Raw genomic sequence first — 26,472 nt, 5'->3', positions numbered from 1 at the left:
GTCGTCTGTCTGGTGCTGGGAACTGTACAATGCCTACAGCTTCTGGTTGGTACATTTGAACAAGGATGGTATTTCCAGTAAGGGTAATATCCTTCATTCCTGAAAACTGTTTTGGTGCCAAACTGAAAACAATGGGACTCATCATGTGCTTAAAGTGAGGCATGTGCTCAAGTATTTTGCTTAACTGGGGCCTAACTCCCTTCTGGACAGGAGTGTGAGACTATGTCTTGCCCGCAGTGAAATTCAGAGTCAGCAAGAGAATGAATCTCAGAAAAGGTATCAGCATCAAAGCAGGGTAAATAAAAATATGCTGGCACAGGCGTACGTAACGTGTGCACAGGGAGCATGCCCTCTAGCAGACACTTCTAGTGTAGCTTAGGTAATAGAACTTGCACACTTAGAAGTGGGGGATTTTGTGCACAAGGAAACTAAGACTTTCCATAACACTATACACAATTCGTTTTCTGCTTGTAAATGTAAGCAGTACATCTCAAGTGTATATATTACGTACAGTATCTCTCAGTGGATAAGGTACTTCATATCATTTTCCAGACACGTTTTTCATTCGCTACAATGTGCCAATCTATGGAAGGAGTTAATTTTAAAAAAAACTGCTTTTTTGGGGGGAGGTTCCTTTCTTTTAAAAATAAATGAGTAAAAATAATTTTACCTGTTTTGCTCTCAGTTCAGTATTTTAAACTGGTCGTGCTCTTGCTCCTATCACATACAAATACCATATGATGCTTCTGCCTGCGTGATTTCCCTGCATAAAAACTTTATGAATAGGCATTTTTAGTTATGCCACTTGGAGCAACACTTTTCCCTTACCATTCACAGATTTATGGCATCATAATATCAATAGCCTAAAATTTACAAGTGAAACATAATCAGTCCTTATCTCACCTGAGACCTCAATATTATCCAATAAATGCTGATCCAGCTGCATTCTGCTAATGTTTTTCTCTTCCCCAGAAGGCACTTCTGAATTTACCAGCTTCACTTTTTCTTCTGGCTTTTCATTGACCTTGAAGCCATCTGTAGCTGCTTCAGTGGCTATGATTTCTGCACCAACGATCATAGCTGATTCTCTCTCATCCTCTGGAGTTTTAAGCTTTTTAGATCGAGATCTGGTATGCTGGAAGCTGTTATAAGAGATATTGCTGTCACAGTAGAATGTCTGTCTTGGATAAGATAAAATGTCTACCAACATAAATGTCCCTTTCACCTGCTTAAAGTGGTAAAAAACTGATAATTTCCCAACTTTTTGTGCCAAGATAGAGTTTACAATTTAAGTGATAGATTAACAATTGATTGGATTTAACCTTCTAATGTTTTATCACAATTCCTTAGAACAAGGTATTAAACTATAAACCTGAAACAACAGCAAGTCTTTCTTAATCAAGGTCCAAAACTAGTTTTTGATGAACCATTCTTCGGAACCTGAAAGTGACTAAGCTGAGCAACATAACAATAGAGAAAAAATATGCTCAGCTGCACTAAAATTAGATAATATTGTCCCAGTCCCAGAGTGCACTAGACATTTTGCCTGATCACTCTTGCACATTCATGTAGCTTTTACAAAGATAATTATTTTTGGCAACTGTATACGCATCTTTAACATCAGCTACTAGAATCTGAATTAGGGAAAATTTCTGAGGCTTGAAGAAAATGTTATTTTACTACATTTAAGTATATAGATAAAGTGCAACCTCCAGCCCATCTTATGCATATTCTGTACCACCAACAGAAGGGCAAACATGGAGCAAGAATGCTGGCAACTGCTCTCAAAGACTGAATGGGTTGTATGCCCAAGATACAGGGAGTGAGAGTCTCAAGTCCCAGATTCAAGTGCCTAGTATAGCAGGGCAGTACTGTACACATTACTTCATCACAAGTCAGGTGTTGCCAATTTCCAACCTGATGAGACTTTCATGAGAAGTGTCCTGTGTAGTGGACATCACTAATTTATATCAAAGGGTTGTATATTTTGAACTGCAGATGTAGCCAGTGAGCTAGGAATATTTTGATAACCTTTTTCACCAACCTTTTAAGGAGCCATATTTTACCTCCACTAATATTCCCTGAATTTCCTTCTCTTCCGTCTATCTAGTGATACTTCTAGAAATTGTGTTGCAATGCTGAAAATGCTGATTGGTTGGCATTGTTTTATGACTCCGGGGGATCAAAATTATCATGTTTTTCATCAATACATTACAGCAGAGATGAAACAGAACACACATTTTATCTTCATTTTCACAACATGCATTCCTGTGTGTCTGCACCACTGCCAATCTGGTAATTAAATAGCACAGGAGTATGTTCACCAGTTTAGCTAAGTGATTATATTTAGTACATGTACTCAATCTGATAAAAAATTGTTATAGTATCTCTACTTTTAACCGAAATTGGCTATCCAGATCAATAGAGTTATGTTGACAAGTAAATCATTGCTGTCCCAAGTGCAAATCTACACTATAACAATGGAGGAGTGGCATCTGAGACACTAAACACAATATAATACAATTCTATATTTGTGTGCACACAAACATTACACACACACACACCCCTCAAGTTGGTAAATGCTGGTGAGGATTCTTGTTGGTTTTGAGTTTTGGTTTGTTTTTTTTTAATAATGTGCTGAACTATTTCACAAAATTAATAAGGTATCCTAATACACATGAAAAAAAGAGATCTCACAAGTTGGGAAGCAAAAGCTCTAAACCTTACATGAGAGAGAATTCAGTATTAGAAAGCCCTTCTTATGACGGTTAAGGGAGTTAAAGAATCCCCTTTGACAGTCTTCTTTTGTAACTTCAAAAGTAATACATTGTTCTTCAGTACATTTATGTAGTTGAGGAAATAACAGGGAACAAAAGAAAGTATCAAAAGTTAGGATTGATAAATTCTTCTGATCACTAGAGAGTTCAAAAACATTTTTTGAAGTGAGACCCATCCCCTATAATAAGTTCCTCTCTTGTTCCGTTTGGAAACTTAACCTCCCTTCTCTTTCATAACTTGAAGCTGGCCCTGCGACCAGGAGCTTCATCTGCTGTCAAAGCGTACAGAAGCTGGTGCTGTGCAATAGTGTCCATCAACTTTAATAAAGCTGCTGATCTGCCATCACTCAAGAAAGGAGATCCCAGAGGTCATTCTGAACTGCTTTATTCTTGGGCCTTCTTCCACATTTGTTTCATTATCTTCAATTACAAAAATAGTATAATTAATAAATTTAACACACAAATCTCATTCTAACATACAGGCAGGATCCTCAGCTGTACTATTGCTGTGCCCAACCCAACTGATGGTGGTGAGAGGGCATTGAAAAAGGTACCTTCATGCTCCTGATGCTGACCAGCGGTAGGCTGGGCCCCTGCCACAACTTATAGCAGCGCCTCGGGGATATACCTAGGTGCAACAGCATCCAAGAGGCCTTTCGGACAGCCAGGGATCACAAAAGAGTAATCATGACTTGACTGTATTCTCCTTCCCTTAATCACAACTGCTACACAAAAGGGTGGTCAGAGGGCAGGTAACATTGTCTCTAAGGCACCCAGTCATTCCTTATATGCTGTCTACACTGTAATCAGAGGTATGACTGCACTTCATGTAGGCATACATGCACTAGCTTTAATCTAGCCAGCAGACCAAAAATAGCAGCGAAGATGTGGAAGCACAGACACCAGCACAGACTAGCAACTTGAGTGTGTACTCAGGGTTCTGGGGTGGGCTGGTACAGCCAGCGTTGAAACACATGCCACTGCATCTTCACTGTTGTTTTTAGCCATGGTTGCTAGATTAAAGCTAATGCAGATATGCCTACTCAAGTTTCAATCACACCTCTGATTGTAGACCTATCCTAAAAGAAATCCCCACATAGCTATTTATGTCGGGTGTAGGGGGCAGAAGAAAGGAGACCAAGGATCAGATCAATAATTTTCTAAAAGAATGCCGTGCAGAAAAATTATTAGCAAGGAAGAAGAGAAACTCGCAATTTATTTTTAGTTTAGGTTTCCGCCTCCCCACTCTGTTTAGTTTTGTTCATTATTATTTCATGTGAATTTAGCACTGATGGACATGATGAACTATCAGCACTGACCAGAGTCAAGCACAGAGCAGGACAAGGACTTTGCAAGCTCTATACACAAAGCTCCAGCAATGCAGCCGATTCTTGACATTTAGCACATTTGCCTAGACCCCAAGCTCGTTGGTCTTCCTATGGTTAGGTGTGTGTGTGTGCTCGCCACATGCACGGGTGCCGGAAGTTTTTCCCTCAGCAGTATCCGTAGGGATCAGCTCTGGAGCCTCCTGTAGTGGCGCACACATGATGCAGTATATAGGGCGCTGCCGGTTCCCCCCACCCTCAGTTCCTTCTTGCCAGAAACGCCGACAGTGGGGAAGGAGGGCGGGTTGTGGAATGGACATGAGAAACACATCTCGAAGAACACCAGTCATGGAAAAGGTAACTATCTTTTCTTCTTTGAGTGCTTGCTCATGTCCATACAACTTAGGTGACTCCCAAGCAGTACCCCTCAGAGGTGGGTAGGAGTTCACGGATGTGCAGATTGCAACACTGCTCTGCTGAACCCAGTGTTGTTCCTGGCCTGCTGAGTGATAGCGTAGTGGGCCATGAACATGTGCACCAAGGAACACGTTGCAACTCCACAGATGTCCTGGATCAGGTGGTGTGCCAGGAAGGCCACAGAAGTTGCCTGTGCTCTGGTCGAAAGGGCTCTGACGATTGGCGGCAGAGGGACTCCCGCCAACTCATAGCAGGTCAAAATCCCAGAGGTGATCCAGTTAGAAATCCTCTGTGTGGACACCAGGAGGCCCTTCATCCTATCAGCTGTAAAGATGAAAAGCTGAGTCGACTTACAGAAAGGCTTTGTTCGATCTAGGTAGAAAGCCAGGGCCCTTCTTACGTCCAAAGCATGAAGGCACCTCTCTTCACTAGTCTCATGGGGCTTAGGGCAGAAGACCGGAAGAAAGATGTCCTGGCTCGTGTGGAAAATAGACACCACCTTGGGAAGGAAGGCCAGGTGGGGCTGGAGCTGGACCTTGTCCTTACAGAAGGCCATGTATGGCGGTTCTGAGGTCAGGGCTCGCAGCTCAGACACTCACCTTGTTGACATCACCGCCACCAAGAAAGCCTACCTTCCACTATAAGTGAGACAGGGAGCACGAGGTCACAGGCTCAAAGGATGGGCCCGTGATCCTGGGCAGAACCAAGTTGAGATCCCACTGAGGGACTGGGGCCAAACTTGAGGAAAAAGTCTCTTGAGACCTCTGAGGAACCTGACCGTCATGTCATGGGAGAACACCGTCTGCCCCTGGATGGGCGGATGAAAGGCAGAAATGGCCACCAGCTGCACCCTAATAAAGGAGTGTGCCAGGCCCTGGTTCCTCAAATGAAGCAGGTAGTCTAAGATCAACTGCACTGAAGAATGCGAAGGGGAGATGCCCCGTTCGGCCACCCAGCAGGAGAACCTCAACCACTTTGCCAGGTAAGTCTGTCTAGTTGAGGGCTTTCTACACTCAAGGAGGACCTTCTGGACCCCTTCCGAACAGGCCTGTTCCTCAGGGTTCAGCCACACAACATCCACACCGTGAGGTGGAGGGACAAGAGGTTGTGGTGCAAGAGTCGACCGTGATCTTGTGACAGCAGGTCCAGTCGGTTTGGCAGGGGCCACGTAGGAATCGTTGAGAGGCTCGATAGCATCCCAAACCAGTGTTGGTGAGGCCACGCCGGGGTGATCATGATAACCTATGCCTTGTCCCTCTTGATTTTCGCTAGGACTTTGCTGATGAGAGGAATTGGAGGGAATGCATACATCAGGCTTCCTGCCCATGGTAGGAGGAAGACGATGGAGAGGAAGCCCTTGCCCAGACCCCATCTGGAGCAAAACCTGTGGCACCTCCTGTTCTGCCTGATACAAACAAATCCACTTGGGGAGTTCCCCACCTCTGGAAGATCATGCTGAATAGCACCCACTTGTGGTGAGAGGAGAAGTCTCTGCTTAGGTGATCTGCTAGCATGTTCTTGGCGAAGGTGAATTCTAGGTGGATTCTGTGGTCAATGCAGAAGTCCCAAAGACTGAGTGCCTCTTGGCAGAGGGCCAAGGATCGCACTCCCGCTTGTCTGTTGATGTAGAACATCGAGGTTGTGTTGTCTGTCAGGAGTCTGACCACTTTGCCCAACAGGTGAGGTAGTAAGACTGCGCACCGCCCTGAGCTCTTTGACATTTATGTGTAGCATTGTTTCCTCTGGGGAAATGTACCTGGGGTCTGGAGGGTACCAAGGTGCACCTCCCATCCGAGGTCCAAGGCATCCAAAACCAACTCGACTGAGTGAGGAGGGCTGACGAAGGGAACTCCTTCCAGGACTTTCTCGGGGTCAGTCCACCATCGCAGCGAGGTAAGTATTGTTGCAGGAATGGTAACGACCTTCTCCAGGTGGTTCCTGGACTGGGAGTAGACCGTCGCCAGCCGTTGCTGCAGGGGTTGCATCTGGAGCCTGGCGGGGCACACCAGATATGTACACGCTGCCATGTGACCTAGTAGGTGCAGGGAAACCCTGGCTGTGGTCAGGGGAAAATGCGGAGACCTCCGCGATGAGATCCGTCAGTGCCCTGAATCTCTCCAGTGGCAGGAACGCCCTGGTGCAGGTCAAGTCGAGCACCGCTCCGATGAACTCTATCCTCTGTAGTGGAACTAACGTGGATTTTTTGTCATTTACCAACTGAGGCGATGACAGGTGGCTAACAGCACCGTGACATGCCTTTGGACCTGGGACCTGGAGCTGCCCTTGACTAGCCAGTCGTCGAGGTATGGGTAAATCTGGAAACCCTTACGTCTGAGGTAAGCAACCACCACCGACACGCATTTGGTAAATACCCATGGTGCTGTCGCTAGGCCAAATGGGAGGACCAGAAACTGATAGTGGTTGGGACCTACAATAAACCGGAGGAAGCGTCTGTGTCCCTCGAAGATGGCAATGTGAAAGTACGCATCTTTCAGATCGAGGGCAGCATACCACTCTCCCAGATCCAGGGAGGGGACAATGGAGGCCGAGGAGACCATGCGGAACTTCAACTTCGCTAGGAAGTGGTTCAAGTCTCGTCGGTCCAGGACAGGTTGCAGACCATCCTTGGCCTTTGGGATTAAAAAATAGCGGGAATAGAACCCCTTGTTCCTGTACTCTGGAGGAACGACCTCAACTGCACCTAACTGCAGTAACCCCTCTACCTCCTGCACGAGGAGACTCTCATGAGAAGGGTCCCTGAAGAGGGAAGGGGAGAGGGAGTGGGAAGGAGGGGTAGAAAGTAACTGAAGGGTATAACCCCGCACCACTGTACTGAGGATCCATTGGTCCCATGTTATAGATGCCCACACAGGGAGGAAAGGAGGAAAGGCAGTTGGCAAAAATAGGGGAGGGAGGATCCTGGAAACAGTCTGATAGGTCGCCCTCAAGCATACCCTCAAAATGAGTACTTGCTCACCTTCTTATTGCGGGTTGAGCTCGACTGAGAGGCCTGTGAAGGCTACTGGCTAGGACGCCTCTTGTAGGCTCTGGATTTCTTATGGGAAGGCTCCTGGCGAGGGCGTCTCCCCTGGCCCTGAGCCTGCTGCGGCTTAAACTGCTTGTGGGCATGGCCAGGAACATACAGGCCCAGCATTTTAAGGGTTGTGTGGGAGTCCTTGAGGCCATGGAGCTTATTGTCCGTCTGTTCCGCAGACAGGGCTTCCCCATCAAAGGGAAGGTCTTGCATCGACTGCTGAGCCTCCGTGGACAAGCCAGAGAGGAGCAGCCAGGATGCCCGGTGCATGGCAACGGCTGAGGCCATGGTTTGGGCAGCTGTGTCTGTCACATCCACCTCCGCCTGGAATGTCACCCTGGCCGCAGTCATGCCCTCCTCCACAGTAGCCCAGAACTCCTTCCTAGAAGACTCAGGAAGAGAGCCTTTGAACTTGGCCATGGCTTGCCACATGTTAAAATCATAGCGTCCCAGGAGGGCTTGATGATTGGCCACCCTTAACTGGAGACTAGAGGACGAATAAACCTTACACCCAAACAAATCTAGTCTCTTTGTTCTTAGGGGTAGCCCTGGGTTGACCTTGTTGCTCCCTATGGTTAACCACTTCCACCACTAGGGAGTTGGGAGCATGGTGGGTGTACAGGTACTCGTGGCCTTTGGATGGCACAAAGTACTTGCACTCAGCTCTCTTGGAGATGGGTGGCAGGGAGGAGGGAGTTTGCCAGAGGGCATTAGTGATCTTAGAGACCCTATCATGAAGGGGCAGAGCCACCCTGACCGGTGCCATGGAGCAGAGGACATCGAAGAGAGAGTCTGAGGGCTCCTCTAGCTGCTTCACCTGAAGAACCAGGTTGGCAGTGACCCTCTTACATAGTTCCTGGTGCACTTTAGTGTCATCCGGAGGAACCAGGAGAGGAGGCCCCATTATAGCCTCGTCTGGCGACAATAAGGAAGATGCCGGTGCGGTAGGGTCCTCCACAACCATTGGTGGCCCAATGGCTTGTTCTTCTGCTCCCTCTTGGACCTGCAGGGTGCTTGCGCCCAAGGCTTCGTGCACTAGAGGAGGGCGGGAGAGAGAGGTAGCTGGTCTCTCCAAGGCTCTGGACACCAAGCGGGCAGCCTGGGAGAGCTGGGCCCCCCCCACGGGTTCCATGGGTACCACGGCGCTGGCCACTGTGCTTGAGACCACGGGGCCGGTTTTGGGGCCAACAATGTAGCCAGTACTGGAGCTTGTCCTACTGTCAGGGAACCTCGCCCTGAACCAGGGATGGATTCTGAGTGGTCACTCCCAGGTGACCAGGATGGAGAGGAACTGGGATGGCTCTGTCCCAACTGGTGCCGGTCACTCCACCTGGAGTCTGATCTGGAGCTGGATCTTAGGGACCGGTGACGCTTGACAGATGGTTTGGAGCCAGCGATGGCTTGGAGCCAGCAATCTATGTCTTGCACTTGACGAGCGGTACCGGGATGATGAGCGGGATCTGAAGTCGGAACGAGCCCGCACTGGGAAGCACTCGCACACAGCGATGCCCTCCTAAGGGATCGGCGACGGTCTGAGGAATGGTAAGATCAGTCACTCAACAGGTCCCTGGGGCGGTACTGTGGTCTCGGAGATATTGGGTGCTGGGAAAGGTACTCCTCCCGGGGGGTATGTTCCTCCAAAGGTCTGCACCCGGTGGCCAGCAAGCTGCGCCTTGAGTCTCTCTGCCCATGTCCAAGGTCCGGGGACTGAATGGGGCTGCGCTGCATCTGCCTTTCGTGGTCAGATGCGTGGCGGCTAAGGGAAGGTGAGTGCTGGCAGGATGTCCCCCACAATGGGGAATGGTGCTGCTGAGGTGGGGACCGAAGCAGTCCAAATGTGGGTTTACCCCATGACCAGGGAACCACAGGAGCCGGTGTGGGCAGCACCAGAGAGACATGATCTCCTGCGCTGCCTGCAGGGCCTCTGGCGTGGATGGCACCCGGAACTGATGGAGGCCTCTGCTGCTATCCAGGGTAGCTGGTGGGGAGTGGGCTGGGCTACATCGCTCCACTGGAGCTTGGGCCTGAGATCCTGATGTGGGTGAAGAGTTGCCCGGCCTGGGACCTTGCTCACATCCAGTCTTATCCTTTCCCTTGTGGGAGGTTGGAGACCGGCCTCACCCCACCTTCTTGGCTGGAGCTACGGATGGGGACAGGTGCTGGCCAGGGGATGGCCCAGTGGGGTACTGCATACCAAGGTCATGGTGCTCAGTGCCGAGTTGGAGCGTTGCTCCGGTGCCAGGGTGAGGGCCGACTCCATAAGCAGCGCTCTTAAACGAATATCACGCTCCTTCTTAGTCCTTGACTTGAAGGACTTGCAAATTTTGCACTTCTCACTAATGTAGCCTTCACCCAAGCAACACAGACAGCTGCTGTGTGGATCACTAACGGGCATGGGCCTCTTGCAGCAATCACAGGGCTTAAAGCCTAGGGACATGCCCCGTCCCAAGGCAAAGTCCCGTTTGGGACCTACAAAGTCTCTAACTATAGCTAAGGGATTTATAAACACTAATAGAAAACTATATACAACCTAATACAGGAGATAACTAGTTTGTACAAATGAGCAGCAACAGCACTAACTGAAGCAGCAACAGTTCCAGCCATCACTGGCAGCAAGAAGGAACTGAGGGTGGGGGGAACCGGCAGCGCCCTATATACCGTGGCATGTGCGCACCACTCCAGGGGGCACCGGAGCTGGTCTCCTACGGATACTGCTGAGGGAAAAATTTCTGGCATTAGTGCATGTGGTGAGCACACACACCTAAGTTGAATGGACATAAGCAAGCACTCGAAGAAGAAGAATTAGACCAAAGTCCCCAAACTAAGGATCCAATTCAGCAAACAGATTAAACATGTGGTTAGGTGCTTTGATGAATAAGGATGCACTAAAGCATGTAGTAATTTGAGGAATCAGGGCCTAATTTACTTTTTGTTAAGGGAAGAATATCAAACTTAACTTTGAATTGCTGGGATTTTGTATGGTTGATTTTTAAAACGACTTTCATAGAAGACTATAGGTTGGAAAACCAGCTTGGATAAGCTAACAACACATTCACACACTCCTGAATATCCCATAAATCAAACTACAATAAAGGTTTGAAAATGTTCCACTACGTCTTCTCTCACACACAGATACACACATGAAAAGTCTGCTTGGAGTATGTATGCATCCCTCAGCCCTTTGAGTAGGGACCAAGGAAGGTCAGGGGCAACTCTTCACTTCGTAGACATTAAGTGGCATATTTATTGGGAGTCTCAGGAAATAGACTAACGGTTGAGTCAACATGGAAAATGAACATCTCACCCCTAGATGTGAACCTTTACTTCAGGGGTGAGGCACATTTGTGGAACAATATGGGGAAACTCATGTGGAGAGTAACTCCACCCTCCACGAGAACTGAAGCCCCTACCCCCATGAACCCTGATTCATTAAGGGGAAAGCAGAGAGAGGGGTACTGGCCTCAGAACCCTGACTGGATAGAGGACTGGAAAGAAATCTCATAACTGGCTTCCTCCTGCCATCCCACCTGTCACTGGAGAAGAGGAATGCCACTCCAGAATCTGGGGGTAGAGAAGAGGCCCAGGGACCAGGTTACAGCCAGGCTGAAGGAGCAGCCTAGACCCAGCAAAGAAGCCTTGACTAGCATGGTGACTGCGGACATGGACACCAGGCAAGGCAGCAGAGACTGGGATTCATCACTCCAAGCTTGCACTGTGCCCAACCACCAGCAACCACTACAAGGGCCAGAAAGGAACCTGGGGACTAAGACACTGGTGGCCGTTTGGACCCTGGACTGAGTAAGGTGGTATTAGTTTGAACATTTAAGCCTTGGGTGGGGGCTACACAACAAACTGGGGTGCCCCCACCACACAATGCCGTTGCCAGTGTTTTACTCATCCAGTGGATAAGCAGAGAATGTTGGTCTCCTGTGCTATCACATCACCTTTTAAGAGAAGTAAATTCATTTAAAAAGTAAAGAAGGAAATTCACAGTTTAGTGTTCACTTGCCAATATGTAGTCACAATGGGGCATCGTCCTTAATTATTTAATGTTTGCAAAAATGATTTGAAGATTAAAAGTGCTATTAAAGGACTAAGTATTATCCTTAACTTGATCCAATTGTGCCCTGCTGTGACAAGACACAAGCAAAGCTCATCTCATAATTTTAGCAGTTAAAACTCAAAGCAATAATGAATAGGAAAATCAGTTGGAATTCTGTTAAGTGCAAACAGAAGAGAAATGAATGAAATGCATCCGATGAAGTGAGCTGTAGCTCACGAAAGCTCATGCTCAAATAAATTGGTTAGTCTCTAAGGTGCCACAAGTACTCCCTTTCTTTTTGAGAAGAGAAATGCTGCATGTAAAGAAAACTTTCCTCCAAAATACACTATCTGCATGATGACACTGGATCCAGCTGTAAAAATATCAAAAGTCAAAACTTTGATAGCGTCAATGATAACTCAAAAAGTTAACTTTTCAGGTATGTCAGTAAAGTCTGCATTGACAATTGGGTTAAGGTTTTCATCATGCCAAATTCCAACCTGTTAATCCATGTTAGGATATAGATATTTAGACCTGTTTGCAAAGGCCTATACTTTAAAAACAGGCCTAAATATCTATATCCTAACACTAATTTATTACCCCGGCTTGCCAGAACCCGCAACTATCATTACGAGAGTCCAGCTGCGTGGACTGTTGGGGAGGGGAACTTACAGGCTGCCGCTCACCTATACAATCCATAGCAGATATAGCAGGTATTGGCAGTGGTATTGTGAGAGTCTGCCAAATAGCTATCTCTCTATAGAGCTCCTAGGCTACAAGCTAGTGAACATTAAGTCTATTGCTAGAGGTTGTGCACAGCTGCTACAGTTCTGCACCTGTTTTATACCCCTCTTTTCTAACTAATGAATAGCATTTAGCCCACTCCCTACAGATGTTTTCCTGATCTCCTAGCTGGAAATGTTGTTACACACAGTGTAAGTGCCAGTGAACACACCGTCACCAAAGGAATAGATTTAAATATTGCATTAGAAGCAATGGCCACCTCTCCATGTGCATAAACTTCAGCTATGCATTTTCCTTTCATGTTGCAAAATGAATGTATTTTTCATTTAAACAATCACTATGAATTATGACTTTCGTGGCCTCAAGCTCATGGTTAAATTATAAGAAGAGCTAAATTAGCTGTGACTAGAATAAATCAACAACTCTAATGGAATGTCAGAGAAAAGGGCATTGAAAAAAATGGAAACATACAACATATTTAACTTTAATTAAATGGAAGGTGAACAACTCCAATTACCATTTGGGAGGTTTCTTTGTTTTCCTTCTTCTCTGCAACCAGGCCTTTACCTCAGGTGTTGTTTCAGGCGTGGGTTTCAGGTGATCAATGGTATATAAATCCTTTCCTTGTTTCCACAGTTGATATCTGTCTGGTTGAAACTTCCTTACAAAGATATCCATGGATATTGTTACCATGTCGTTCCTGCAGGTGCACTGGGGGAGAAATCAGAAATATATACTGCATGTGACAAACTAAATGATTTGCCGTAGTTTGTAGTAGAAAAAGCCTTGAATATGAAACTCTTTTTTTGGGAGGAATGGTCATACAGAAAATATTACCTGGGCAACTACAGCCATACCTGGATTCATCACAGTTCTGTGAGGACAGTCCATTTAGCATACATATAGTATGGAAATTTCATTGGTTGATGAACTCCTACTACTAACAGACAAAAAGCAAGCATCTATGCTGTTTCTTTTAGGTCCATTATCTGCATTTGTTATTATTAAGCACGAGGGTACTGTTGAACCCAACAGATAGACTGGATTACCCTTGAATGGCTCCATTATTTTCTCTGGTTTCAGAGTAGCATCCGATGAAGTGAGCTGTAGCCCATGAAAGCTTATGCTCAAATAAATTTGTTAGTCTCTAAGGCGCCACAAGTACTCCTTTCCTTTTTTGCATTATTTTCTCTCTCTCCGACGGAACTCAATGAGTAGTTTTGAGTGGTTGCTCATCTGCCCCAAGGGTTTTTAGTGGGGGGAGGGGATTACAGCATTCTGTTCTATCACCACTCCTTTTCAACACGAATGTCAGACCCTTAGGGAAGGCAGAAAAAGACCATATCACTTTTTTCTTGCTCCAAAATCTACCTATTCTCCCAAGCTTTTACACAATTGGAAAGGATTGAGTGAGACATGTGAGGATGCTTGTTCTGAAAAGAGTGGAGAGCAGTTTTTAGATTCTTAGAGTATGTCTACACAACAGAAGTTATGCACAGGCTAGCCTACCTGAGCTAGTTTGAATCCAGCTAGCATGGGCAACAATAGGAGTGAAGACAGCAGAGCATGGGCTTCAGCCCAGGTAGTAAAAGCCCAGGATGGACGCTATGTTCTCAGCTCACTAAGCCCACACTAAAGCTCATGCTGTGCTGTCTTCACTGCTACTGTTACCTGCACTATCCAAATTCAAATTAGTTCAGCTAGACTAGCCCATGTACAGCTTTTGCTGTGTAGACATACCCTTAAATTTTAAGGCCAGAAGGGAGTGTTATCGTCATCTAGTCTGACCTCCTGAGTAACAAAGGCCAAGGCATTTTACTTCATAATTCTACCAAACCAATGACTTTAGTTTGGTCATTGGTCCAAATTGTTTAATGTATTGCTATTCTTGATAAAGTCTCTATGTGCCCACAGAGATCTGAACTGAACTTATATTTTAAAAACACTGAAATAAATAGTAATGAATTTGCAAGTAAGATTCTCTCACTTAAAATAACAGATACTAAAATATTATCTTCAAATCAAATTTACTGTACCTGAAACTCAAAAAAATCTTTATATTAGGAGACCATATGTGAATCAACAACCCTGCAGCACATAAACCATTCATGCTAAGAACACGTTTTTTTAGCTAAAAAATTGATTCTCCAAAATTGAAAAACCATGAAATGTCTTAATGTTGTATCTAATAAAATGTCTCAATGGATAAGTGAAACTAAGCCATATAGCTAATGCAACCTTTCAGGTGAATGAAAGAATGAAAACAAATTAACACTGTATGGCCTGACCTTCTAGTCCTCTATGATTTGTTTTATCATGCCTTTTTAACTGAACAGGATGTCTAACCACAGATGGAATTAAATTTGCTTGTAACTGACTGCTAAATAGGCACACAGCCTTTGTGTACTGCAGGTATATTTTCTCTCTCCTCCATCCACCAGCCACTTCTACCCCATCCTTCTTTTCCTTGAAAATAATAAAATCTATACTGGAAAAGGGGATTAGAAATGTCATAAAACGCCCTGCTTTCCTTTCAATACTTTAAAAACACACATCCAGCGTAACATAAAAAAGCTGAACAGGAAACTACTTCAGGCAGCAGCCAGAACTGCATTGAAATCAGACATGTATACAGTCGTGGCAAATTGCTGCAAACATGAAAAAGCAACTTAAAAACTGGTTTTGTAGAAATTAACCTCCCATGAAGAAAATGTTTTTGCCAATACTTTTTGTTTGAGGTACGTCAACCAAAGCCTAACCCAAAGGAAAATTCTCTTACTGACCAAATCCCAGATCTAGAGTGTGGAAATTATGTGATATTTCAACACTTGAAGTTGTTATGACTCAGGGATGTTATCTTTTAATGCAATTCCTTGGCTCTTTTGATGACTGCTAGCGTGATAAATGTCATACTAGTTTTTGTCTCAAGTAAACAACTCCAGGAAAGATTTCTGAATTTACATTTTGCTCCGCTACATTTTCCAATGAAATTTTTAACACAGTTTGAATCAGAAGAAAGAGTGTGACTAGAATCATGGCAGCTCACAATGCAAGAATTCAGCACTGCTCTCAAAAGAGTAGAAGAGAAGACATGTCATACCCCACACTTTCATGATACTAGTTTTCATTGCTAGTACCGCAGCATTATTCTACACATAACATTGATATATATGAATACTAAGATCTTATATAGTGCTTTTCAGCAGCAGATCTCAAAGCCCTTTACAAAAGAGATGGAGAAATTGAGAGGTAAAGTGTCTTGCACAAGGTAACACAGAAGGCCAGAGGCAGAGCTGGGATTAGAAGCCAAGACTCCTGAGTCCCAGTGCAGTGCACAATCTACTAGGCAACACAGTATCTCATTTCCCTCATACACTGGGATGCAGTCATTGCAGCTGCTTCTGTCTGATACTTTGGCTGGAGGGGCATGATTACCAGTTTCATATATATAGATAGGGAAGGACAGGTTATATTAAATGCATTATTTTAGGGAAACTTCTTTTAAGCATATATATTTTTCAATCAGTCGTTCTCAGTTTTAGTTAAATTATTTTCTGAAACCTCCCAAAAATGAACAATCCTTACACATTTAAAAGTACAATTTCTTTAATAGCTATTTTTAAAGTCTGCAGTTTAACTGAATTCCCTACTTCTGTATAGAAGGTGCTGCTGTACAACACCCAAATACCTACCCCGTGATGTTATTCATAATTCTCCCCATTTAGTGGAGCTAATATACAGAGGAGAAAATCATACAGAGTATTAAAGGAGGAGGTCCCGAGGTCACAATCACATCAAAAGTGCTAGAGTGACAGCACTTCATGATGTTTGATGCCTAGAAATAAAATTATCTGATGTGATTTTTCTTTTTCCAGGGAGAGCACTGTATTATTTTTGTACTAAGCTCTTATTCTACTGTGGCCAGCTTACCTCATTCAGAGAGTCACGGATCAATAACACTGAGTAGTTACAAAAAAGCACTGATAGTCCCTCTGGATATTGGATAGGTGCAGAAGACTGTCCACTGGAATAGCCTTCATCATTAAGAGCTAAATGCATTACATAAGGACAAGTGACACTGAATTAATCCCCTAGTTTACACACAAAATCCCTTTGAATGCAAGCTACACTGCTACGCAGAGATGACAAATGGTTGCTTAAGGAACAGTTTTAAAAGATTACTGTCTTTGCTGTTAGGCATCAAGTCTTCAAGCAATTTGGAAAAGGGCCAATATTTAAATCAGCATTGATTTATTGAAAGAAAAAATCCAACAAGAAAAAATATCCAATGATAGGATGATAATGTTCTAAAAGAAAAGTTTTATAATAAATTATGCCTAAATGAGGTACAAAAATCTCCCTTTTAATAATCTTTGAATATTTGATGCTGTTTTATACTACTACTGAAGCACATTACATTTGTGTAAAAGTAAAAAAGTTTATCACTATCTAAAATGAGAAAACAGCAGAATTTTAATAATATTTGCAGGATTATCAATATGCTAATTAAAGCCTTCATCATTTGCTGGGAAATCCTGAAGACTTACGGTTCTAGACACTGGAGGCTAGAAACATTTGAAAGCATCATATTAGACACTGAAAGCAGATATACGCTGCAAAACATTTCTATTTATTTTCCCCAAAATGTGCCAAGAAAGAAATACATTGCTTTGATAAATAATCTGGAAGGTTTGGGGTTTTTAAAGTGTTCTGTCCTCATTTCCCATCTGACTTACTTATAGTTGACAGTTACATGGCTTCCTGCTTCCAAGACAGAAGAGTGAGTGAGAACATCTCTTTCTGAAGCTAACTTGAATGTCATTCTCTTGAAGAGCTCCATTGGGAAGACACCATAGGACATGCAACTCCCCAACAAAATACTCAGGGTGTCATGTTCACTGTTCACAAGAAACTTAGAAAAAATTCATCATATTTTTAAAGGTAAAAAATATTTTCATGTGGAATAAAAATTAAAAATTACTTTTTTTTATAAACTGACAAAAAATAGAAAGTCGTCTGATGTTACCATCTGATGGGTATTCTTTGGCCTAAGTGAAATGAGCTGTGTTCAGCCCATGCCCTAGCAGACAAGTGTCCATACTACAAAAAACTACCACCCTTCCCCATCCCCCAAATTGGCATCCTTGTTAGGTACTTCGGCAGAGAATCACGAACTGAATAAGCATAGGGACTCCTGGTCAGGATTGAAACATATTGATAGAAACGGGAGAGAATTTTATTTACTGCTGCCTGTGCAACACACCCAACTCTGAGGATAAGCTGTTACATCAATGGCAATTTACGCCCAATAAAATTAAAAGAATAGTTCATGTTGGAGGTGGTAAATGTTGTAGCAGGAGTAGTGAAAGGAATTCCTTATCCATATATAGTATAATTGGCTTCTTATATGGGATTACAAGCAAAGATCATCATGGTGATCAAAATGATTATAGGAATAGACCTCCTTCATGATCCTTTGGTATTATTATTATTGGGTTTATTATTAGTTCTACTAGTATAAAGAAAACAGCTTGAAGGAAACATTTATTAGTGTTTGATAGCAGTGAGTTGAAAGAAAATGGTTTCATCCACTTTATTAAATTGGTATAACAGACTGTGAAATGTATTTGTAATAGAGAAAACTGCCTACTTGAGAAATCTTTTTTTTTTAAATTGCAAAGAATGCCATTTCTGAATAACTTAAACAAAATGAATATTGGCAAAGACTAAATATTTTGACTGGTTTTGCCTGTCTAAGCCATACGTTCCTCTCCTTTTAGGCTCTGATTCAAAAAGGTAATTAAGCATGTGCCAAACTGTAAGCATATGTATAGCTCCATTTAAGACAATGGGATTATTCATGTGCTTACAGTTAGACATGTGTTTACATGCCTTCCTTAATCGAGGCCTTATACCCAATGTCAGCAAATCACTTAAGGATGTGCATTATTTTAAGAATGTGAATAGTCCCATTGATCTGGACATGCACATCTGAAAGACAGATACAGCAGTGGATTTAAATGGCAGACCAAAACTTTATTAATTTAATAATGGGGCAGGCACTATACACCTCCTCTTACATACCTAGCATTTAACTGGGTCCACTATGGGGTTACTCAGCTCCCAATATATCACCATTAACTCAAGGTATACCTTCTTCAGCCTGCTCCTAAGACTAGACTCAGTCTGAATTCTCTTGCCCTACCCACCACCAGGAGGGTAGAGGGTACCAAGAGGGACCTCATTCTGAAAAGACTTCAGGTCTCCCCTTCTCCTTACAGGCACAAAGTCCATCAGTAAAATCTGGATCTCATTTCCACCTGGGAGATGGCCCTTTTTAGCTTTTATCTACACTGGATACCAGCCACTGGGAGAACCAGCAATTAGCTTAATTGTGCGCACATACACACACAGACACCCTCCAAAGTGCCTAGTATTTATTTCCTGCCAAATGCAATCCCTAAGATCCCATAGGCAATGTCAGTCCCTGTATCTGAGAAGTGCACAAGGTGGCTGTAGTTTGCCTTTCAGTGAGCACAGAAGAGACATGAGCTATTTCCACAACATGTCACCTCTGCCATATCACTGAAGGTAAAGAACCTCAACCCTGAAGCTCAGTTGTGATCTCCCTGCTGACCTGGCTGCCTGCTTGTAGGCCCAATGCTGTACAAGAGCCACAGATCCAGACAGCAACCATTTTCTGATGTCCCCTGCAATCACAGATAGGGTTAGTTCTCACTCTTTTGCCTGCTCCAGTAACCCATCAGCAGGGTAAACATAGGTCCTGTCAGAGTGCCTGGATCCTTGAGAAGTAAAAAAAAAAAAAAAAACCCTCCAATGCTGTTGGTGTTGCTGCCTCAAACCTGAAAGAATGTGTGGAAAAATCTGCCAGATTGAGACCCAAGTAAGCTAATGCATTCCTCATTACCACAGCAAACTGGTAGCTGGTCAAGTAGTTACCATCCCTGTGTACAACTAGGTGGGCCTGGCTTCCACATACATGTGGTTCCAACAAAAACTGTTTGCGGCTTTTACCAGACATACCCATTCAGCTGAGCATTTCCTTAGCTCTACCATGGCCTCTTTTCTAGTCTGATCAGTTTCTGAATACCTTAATTTCAAGTCGATTGCTCCTTGTTAAAACTGTACATCCGCCACTCTAATACATGCCAGGAGCTGGCCCCTGCCACCTGTACACTATTTCACTAAGCCTGAAAGCATCAACAAGGACTTGACAAATGCATCTTTAAATAGAAATGCCTCCGTCCCACAACTGCACTCCCTAGGTAAAGCCTTCGATAACCCAGCAAATTTCACAGAGGGACGGTATACTGGTTATCTTCTTTGCAACCCTCATTTCATGACCATACCTCCAAAAGCTTCTGTAGTAAGAGCCCTCTACATAAGCCAGTAAATCCTGCCACTATGCAACAAACCAGGCCAACCAGGAAACCCAGTATTGCAGAGGAAGCTAGTCCACGATGCATCACAGACACTCCGTATCTCACCAACTGAGGCTCAGTGATGGCACAAACAACAAAAGAGACCTAACTTAACTCTAAATTATATAAACCTAACAATTGCAGCTTTATAAACCATGATTGCCCTTGGGACTCTGGGGTTTTCATCCATTCTGAATCATGGCTCCACAAACCATCACCTGCAGGGCTTGGCTGTCAGACAGTGTTAGCTCCCGGAATCTGCTGTCCTGAAATTGAGCCAGAGCATCAATGAGGCCATTATCTACATTATGCAAAGAAAAGTTTGATAAACAAAAAAAGCAGTGTAATATAACTGCTCATACCAGCCACATTCCCCATACTGACTATTGGTTAAGGATGTGAACCCATACCTGGTTGTCACACCAAAAACAAACCTGTTTATTTCCAAATTCCTCACCCCAAATAGTGACAGTCACCAATATTGGACCCCCCCCCCCATGCACCCATGACATTATGGGTTGTAGTAAATTGGTCAATGCTAAGAGGACTTGCCCCTGCCCTCAAGTAGAGTTGATTAAATTCCTCTACATCCCCAACACACATATGAATGTTCAGCGTGATCACTGCTTTTCAGTAAACCAAAACTGATCATGAACTGTGGCTGCAAGGGTCTAGCTGCATTTGAATGGGCTCCTTAATGACTACCACCACCTGCTCTCAAATTCTGCCCATCTCATAGTCTGAGTCACTTAAAGAACTGGCAGTTACCAAGATGGACCAGTGCACGGCTTTCACTTCAGAATCACCTTTCTCACTCCTGATCTCATCCCTGAAGACAGTCACTTGACACCCCCAGCTTTGGTGTGCCTTCTCCAGGGAACTGTTCCTGGCCCAGGCAGATTCTTTTCTCTGTAGGCTATGTATTGCAGCCCATTAGTGAAGTCCACAACCTTTATGGCCACCGTCTGAAAAGGGGGTCCTCTATTAGAGGGAGTGGCCTCATTGCTTCCTTACTCCATCTTGGCCTTCCCCAATCACTGAAAGGAATCATGTTTTCAGAACTTATCAGCTTAAGTTTCCCCACTTTTGCTTATGGTCTTAGCTGCAGCAACTCTTAGCTATGCCACCATTTCCCTACTCTTGTCTGAGGCATCATACAGCAATACTCAGGAGTAAGGAAGCAATGAGGCCACTGGTTTCCATGGTAAGAAGAGACAGTGAGTTAGCCTCCCTGACCATCAAGTCTGGCCACTTGCCTTGCACCTGAACTTGGTTCAAATTTTTTGTCAGACATGAGACATTGGAAACGTGGAAAATTCAGAAAACTATTACGTTGAGATATGCCAGATGTAATGGGCTCAGGGAATATATAACTTTGTGGTCTAGGGACTGTATTCCAGCTCCAAGGAAGAGGGTTTCTGAACTTCCATAATAACTAAAGTCAGTGGAGGTTAATTACTGCAGACCCTGGGACAGGTAAGCAACTCCAGAGATACACTATCCCCTGGGGTGAATTGAATACTCTGATTCAGATCAGGTTCAAGACATATGGAAGACAAAAAGAGGGCTTTTGGTGTAAAAAAATTCAGCCTGAACTAGCTGGGAGACCCCTCATTTTTACCCCAAAACTGACATGAGGTTGTAACAAAGAGAGCAAACCCTTACTGGAAGGGTTTGACAGACGGGAAATCTACCAAAGTCTCTCTGTGGAAGATGGGTGACACTTGGTAAGCTTACCATGGACATAGATTCTTTTACTGTTTTCTCATGTTTTCTCTGTATTGCTTTTTATTCTAAAATAAATCTTATGTGCTTGGTGAAAGCTGGCTGGCTACTGGTAAACACTGTCATTGTCCCTTCTGAGAGAGGGAGAACCCCCTGTGTCTGGACTGAGGTCAGACCTGCTGGGAAAGTCACAGTGAATTGCAGAGGGACAGCAATTCTAAATTCCTGGTTTGGAGGGAGAGGGAAGTGGGTCCCTGCCAATAGAGAGGCGATGGCTGGAGGCCACAAGGATGCCCATGAACAGACCATGGAGGGGGCAGAGTGAGTGTTGTTAACCTTGGCACTGCAACACTTGTAGCATGTGTCTCAGTAAAATATCTGAAAGAATATCCTCTATACTCCCACCACCAGCATCTGCGAGCCCTCCTGGGTCTTTAAATGTACCTTTAAATGTCCCAAATGGCCTTAAGCCCATCCCAACAGTCTCTCTGAGTATTAAAAGATGTTTGATTTGTAACATTCTGCTTGCTGGATAGATCAACACTTGCGGGCTACTACCACTGCCCTACCTGTGTACCCATTTGAGTCCTGCAGGGGTCAAGGCCTGAATTTCACCACAGGGGAATTCATTAGCCTACCCCTTAAAATCAGGGCACTAGGATCCAGGAATCCCACAATCCCACCCCAGCATGGTTGGCCAGCTATTAGCATTTAGGCTGTTGCCCAAGGGAAACGTATGGGCCCAATATCTGGGCAAGATGTCTCCTAAAAGACAGGGCAGGTTTTAAACCTGAGGGAGATGAGACGTAACAGTCAACTGGCTCCTCTGTCCCAACCCCAGTCTCCTCTGACCAGCCAAATGAAGGCCAGCCCCCTTCCTTTCTCGCATGCACATTCCTCCATACACAGATGTAGGAGGAGGAGTCAGCAGCAGCTCTCCCCTGTACCTTGAGGAATTTGGGCATCTTTATATTTAGTCAAACCAAATATCCACGCACCCCTCAATGGGAGGCAGGGGCACTGCCTTCAGTTTAATTACTCAATGCTTAAAGTTACCTTCCTGAAATAGAAAAGGAGTACTTGTGGCACCTTAGAGACTAACAAATTTATTTGAGCATAAGCTTTCGTGAGCTACAGCTCACTTCATCAAATACATTCAGTGGAAAATACAGTGGGGAGATTTATATACATAAAGAACATGAAACAATGGGTGTTACCATACACACTGTAACGAGAATGATCACTTAAGATGAGCTATTATCATCAGTAGAGCGGGGGGGGAGGGGAACCTTTTGTAGTGATAATCAAGGTGGGCCATTTCCAGCAGTTGACAAGAACGTGTGAGGAACAGTGTGTGTGTGGGGGGGGGAATAAACATGGGGAAATAGTTTTACTTTGTGTAATGACCCATCCACTCCCAGTATCTATTCACGCCGACGTTAACTGTATCCAGTTTGCAAATTAATTCCAATTCAGCAGTCTCTCGTTGGAGTCTGTTTTTAAGTTTTTTTGTTGAAGAATTGCAACTTTTAGATCTCTAATCGAGTGACCGGAGAGACTGAAGTGTTCTCCGGCTGGTTTTTGAATGTTATAATTCTTGACGTCCGATTTGTGTCTATTTATTCTTTTACATAGAGACTGTCCAGTTTGACCAATGTACATGGCAGAGGGGCATTGCTGGCACATGATGGCATATATCACATTGGTAGATATGCAGGTGAATGAGCCTCTGATAGGGTTGCTGATGTGATTAGGCCCTTTGATCGTGTCCCCTGAATAGATATGTGGACACAGTTGGCAACGGGCTTTGTTGCATGGATAGGTTCCTGGGTTAGTGGTTCTGTTGTGTGGTGTGTGGTTGCTGGTGAGTATTTGTTTCAGGCTGGGGGGCTGTCTGTAAGCAAGGCCTGGCTGGTCTCCCAAGATCTGTGAGAGTGATGGGTCGTCCTTCAGGATAGGTTGTAGATTCTTGATGATGTGTTGGAGAGGTTTTAGTTGGGGGCTGAAGGCGATGGCTAGTGGCGTTCTGTTATTTTCTTTGTTGGGCCTGTCCTGTAGTAGGTGACTTCTGGGTACTCTTCTGGCTCTGTCAATCTGTTTCTTCACTTCAGCAGGTGGGTACTGTAGTTGTAAGAATGCTTGATAGAGATCTTGTAGATGTTTGTCTCTGTCTGAGGAGTTGGAGCAAATGCGGTTGTATCGTAGAGCTTGGCTGTAGACAATGGATCGGTGCTTGTGGTTTTTCAGCCACTTCTTTATGTGCCCTTTAGCTTTATGGTAGCCACAACATAGAGATTTTGGCCTGCAACTCGCCCACCCCACAGACACCCCTGCCTGTAACTGAGAATTGTTCCTGGGAACCATTTTCAATAATTGAGAATCAAGTACTGGAACTTGGCTTAAAGATTTATCTGATAGTGTATCATGACTATTAAATCCCTTCAGTAGACAGAATCACTTGTGACAGGGTCGGGCCAGATGGCTATAGGAGAGTAAAAGAAGGCAGATATATTAGCCCCAGGCTAAGTAGGTCCCTTTTCCCTGGGTAAGGTAACAGGGAAGGTTCCAGAACAATCAGGAACCTTCTGGAGACAATTAAGACAGGCTGTAGCTAATGATATTTGCTATCATGTAAAATTATGCCGCTACTTGTGACATATCCTCTGGATCTAAGCATCATATGCTATACAAAGGTGTTATGAGGTTTAACATAATGAACTGAAAGTAGCTGGGGACCATAGCAAAATACAGTGGCTATATAACACAGACAGTGTTGTATAACAGTGTTTCACAATGCGGATAGGATGTTATAATAAAATTTCTTTCTTTCTTGTTATAGCTGATGAAAACTACTGTAATCAATTTTCATATAGATCAAATGAAAATGGAAGTTTTGGTACTTTTATTTCTCAAGTAGATTTTTGGTCCTAATTCTTCTATGTAAACATTTAAGAGAAATGCAGTGCCTACATCAAAATGCAATTTCCAATTCTATGTCAAATCTTCTTGTGCACAACCATGTGAAACCATGTGTAAGAATATAGTCAAGAGACATCAACAAGAGTCTCTCTCTGTTGTGGTAAAAGGACCAATAACTACGATGAAAAATGCATATAAAAGACAAACAGAGTGAAAAAACAATTAGGTCTCCAGCATTCTACATGTGCTGTAGAAATTCCCATCCTAAATACATACTATAAAAGGGGACTAATTAAGCTATTAGTCTTTAAAATGCTTTCCCAATTGTTTATAATGAATGAAAGCTTTCATCGTGTTAGAGTGGTAGTTAGCAGTGATATAGCTATAACAATTCAGATTCTTATTACTAAATCTGAAGAGACTGAACAGTAGAATAGAATGTTTCACTTATTGTTACTCACTTTTCTTACAATAAGATAGAATTTAGAGGAGTGAAAGATGTACTCTGAGAAACTAGTACTTCTTACAGGCCATATAACAAACTCTTTCATTTAACAGATTACCTACAGAACAAGCATTTAATAGGTACTGTTTCTCAGGAGGAGAGGATTTAGAGAACCATAGTAACAATAACCATTCGTTGCTGCTAGAATCAGGGAGTGATATATTTTTACACTGACCTTCTGGCAACTTGTAGGCTCTGCTGCAGAAACCTTTGATATCAGTTATCCATCTGTACAAGCTTCAGTAAAACAAGTGTTCCTTTGACAAGAGTCTTGAAGAGGACACTCAGTTCCAGTCAAACAAAGCAAAAACAGAAACTTCCAGTATGCCACTCTTTGTTGTCGGGTTTTTTAAACTATCTTAATGTTTTACTTGTGCATTAGAATAAAACTAGCATGTTATACTGATTTGCAGCATAAATATATGAGCAAGTGGGTTGCATTCTCTCCAGTACGCTAATGTATAACCAGAACAAATATATGTTTTTCTTTGATCCTACTGTCTGTGCCCAGTTACATATAATATCACCCATGTGGTAAGGTGTTACAAGAGTGAAGCTAGTCAGCATTAGGAAGAACAGCATCCAGGTATGGACCCATATTGGAGACAGGTAAAAATGGGAACAGATTTAATCTGTGGGAAACAGGGTGAGAGAAGGGGACTTTAAGCCCATGAGAAGCAATTTGTACATCTCAACTTGTGCCCAATAAATTCAAGTTGTCACTTCAGAGTAACATACCTGAAACATAGGACAGTACTCTACTGCACTCTGTTTTACAAACAATGTCATTCATCTAGCAAGCGGTTTTAAGCAATTAAAAAGGATTATTATTATTAAACACTGAATTTAATTAATTGAAATTACAACAGCCAGAGTTTCAGAAATAGCTACGGTAAAAGATGCACAACTACTTCCATTCTGACCCCCCTTTCAGTTGCTTTCTAAAATTTTAGTGTTTCTGGATGAAATGCTCCATGTTCAGTGTCTGGCCTCAGAGGAACTTTTTTTCAACTCTGCAAAAAAACAGCTCCTCCACTTCTGAGTGAAGTTTTTTTCTAAGCTCATAGTATAAGGGTCTGTACTTCATGGACACATTCCTCAATCTCTCTGCCGTCTCTGCCAACAACCAACCACATTTTGAAATCCTCTTTTTGGGTTTCCATGACACTGCCCTGTCTGGTTCTCCTACCTGGTTAAACCTCTCTATTTGTGGCCCCTAAGCATCTGTCCATACTGCCTACCACACTTACCTCCTAAATGACTTCACCCATGCCCATGATCTTTTATATCTCTATTCTAGTTACTCTTACACCAGTCTCTCCAACCCTGACTTCGTCTCCTCTGTTCAGGCTCACATCTCTTCCTGTCTCTCTAATATTTCTTCATGGATGTCCTATGCCTGGAATGGGTATCCTTCTTTATAAGTGCCAAGTGCACTTACACTCTTCTTTCAGATCCCTCCTCAAAATATGCATCTTTCACCTTGTTTTCCAGTAACGATTTCCACTTCTTTGCTCTCTTCTCCTCTTCTGCCTGACTTCA

The 26,472-nt window shown here is 43.7% G+C and overlaps 1 protein-coding gene across 2 annotated transcripts in view; it reads right to left on the bottom strand.

Annotated features, from left to right (window-relative positions):
• The window catches only part of KDM4C (lysine demethylase 4C), a 453,801-nt gene that overhangs the window by 197,120 nt on the left and 230,209 nt on the right, over window positions 1–26,472 (bottom strand). For both annotated transcript variants that reach the window (XM_074953333.1, XM_074953334.1), the window contains 2 exons: window positions 12,857–13,050; window positions 904–1,142 (listed from right to left, as the gene is read on the bottom strand). In XM_074953333.1, coding sequence (XP_074809434.1) covers window positions 904–1,142; window positions 12,857–13,050 — 433 coding nt within the window. The remainder of the gene's footprint in view (window positions 1–903; window positions 1,143–12,856; window positions 13,051–26,472) is intronic.

This window comes from Natator depressus, chromosome 5 (genome assembly GCF_965152275.1).
Source record: "Natator depressus isolate rNatDep1 chromosome 5, rNatDep2.hap1, whole genome shotgun sequence".
NCBI classification, from domain to species: Eukaryota; Metazoa; Chordata; order Testudines; family Cheloniidae; genus Natator; species Natator depressus.
This window is presented reverse-complemented; position numbering and strand designations above follow the sequence as displayed.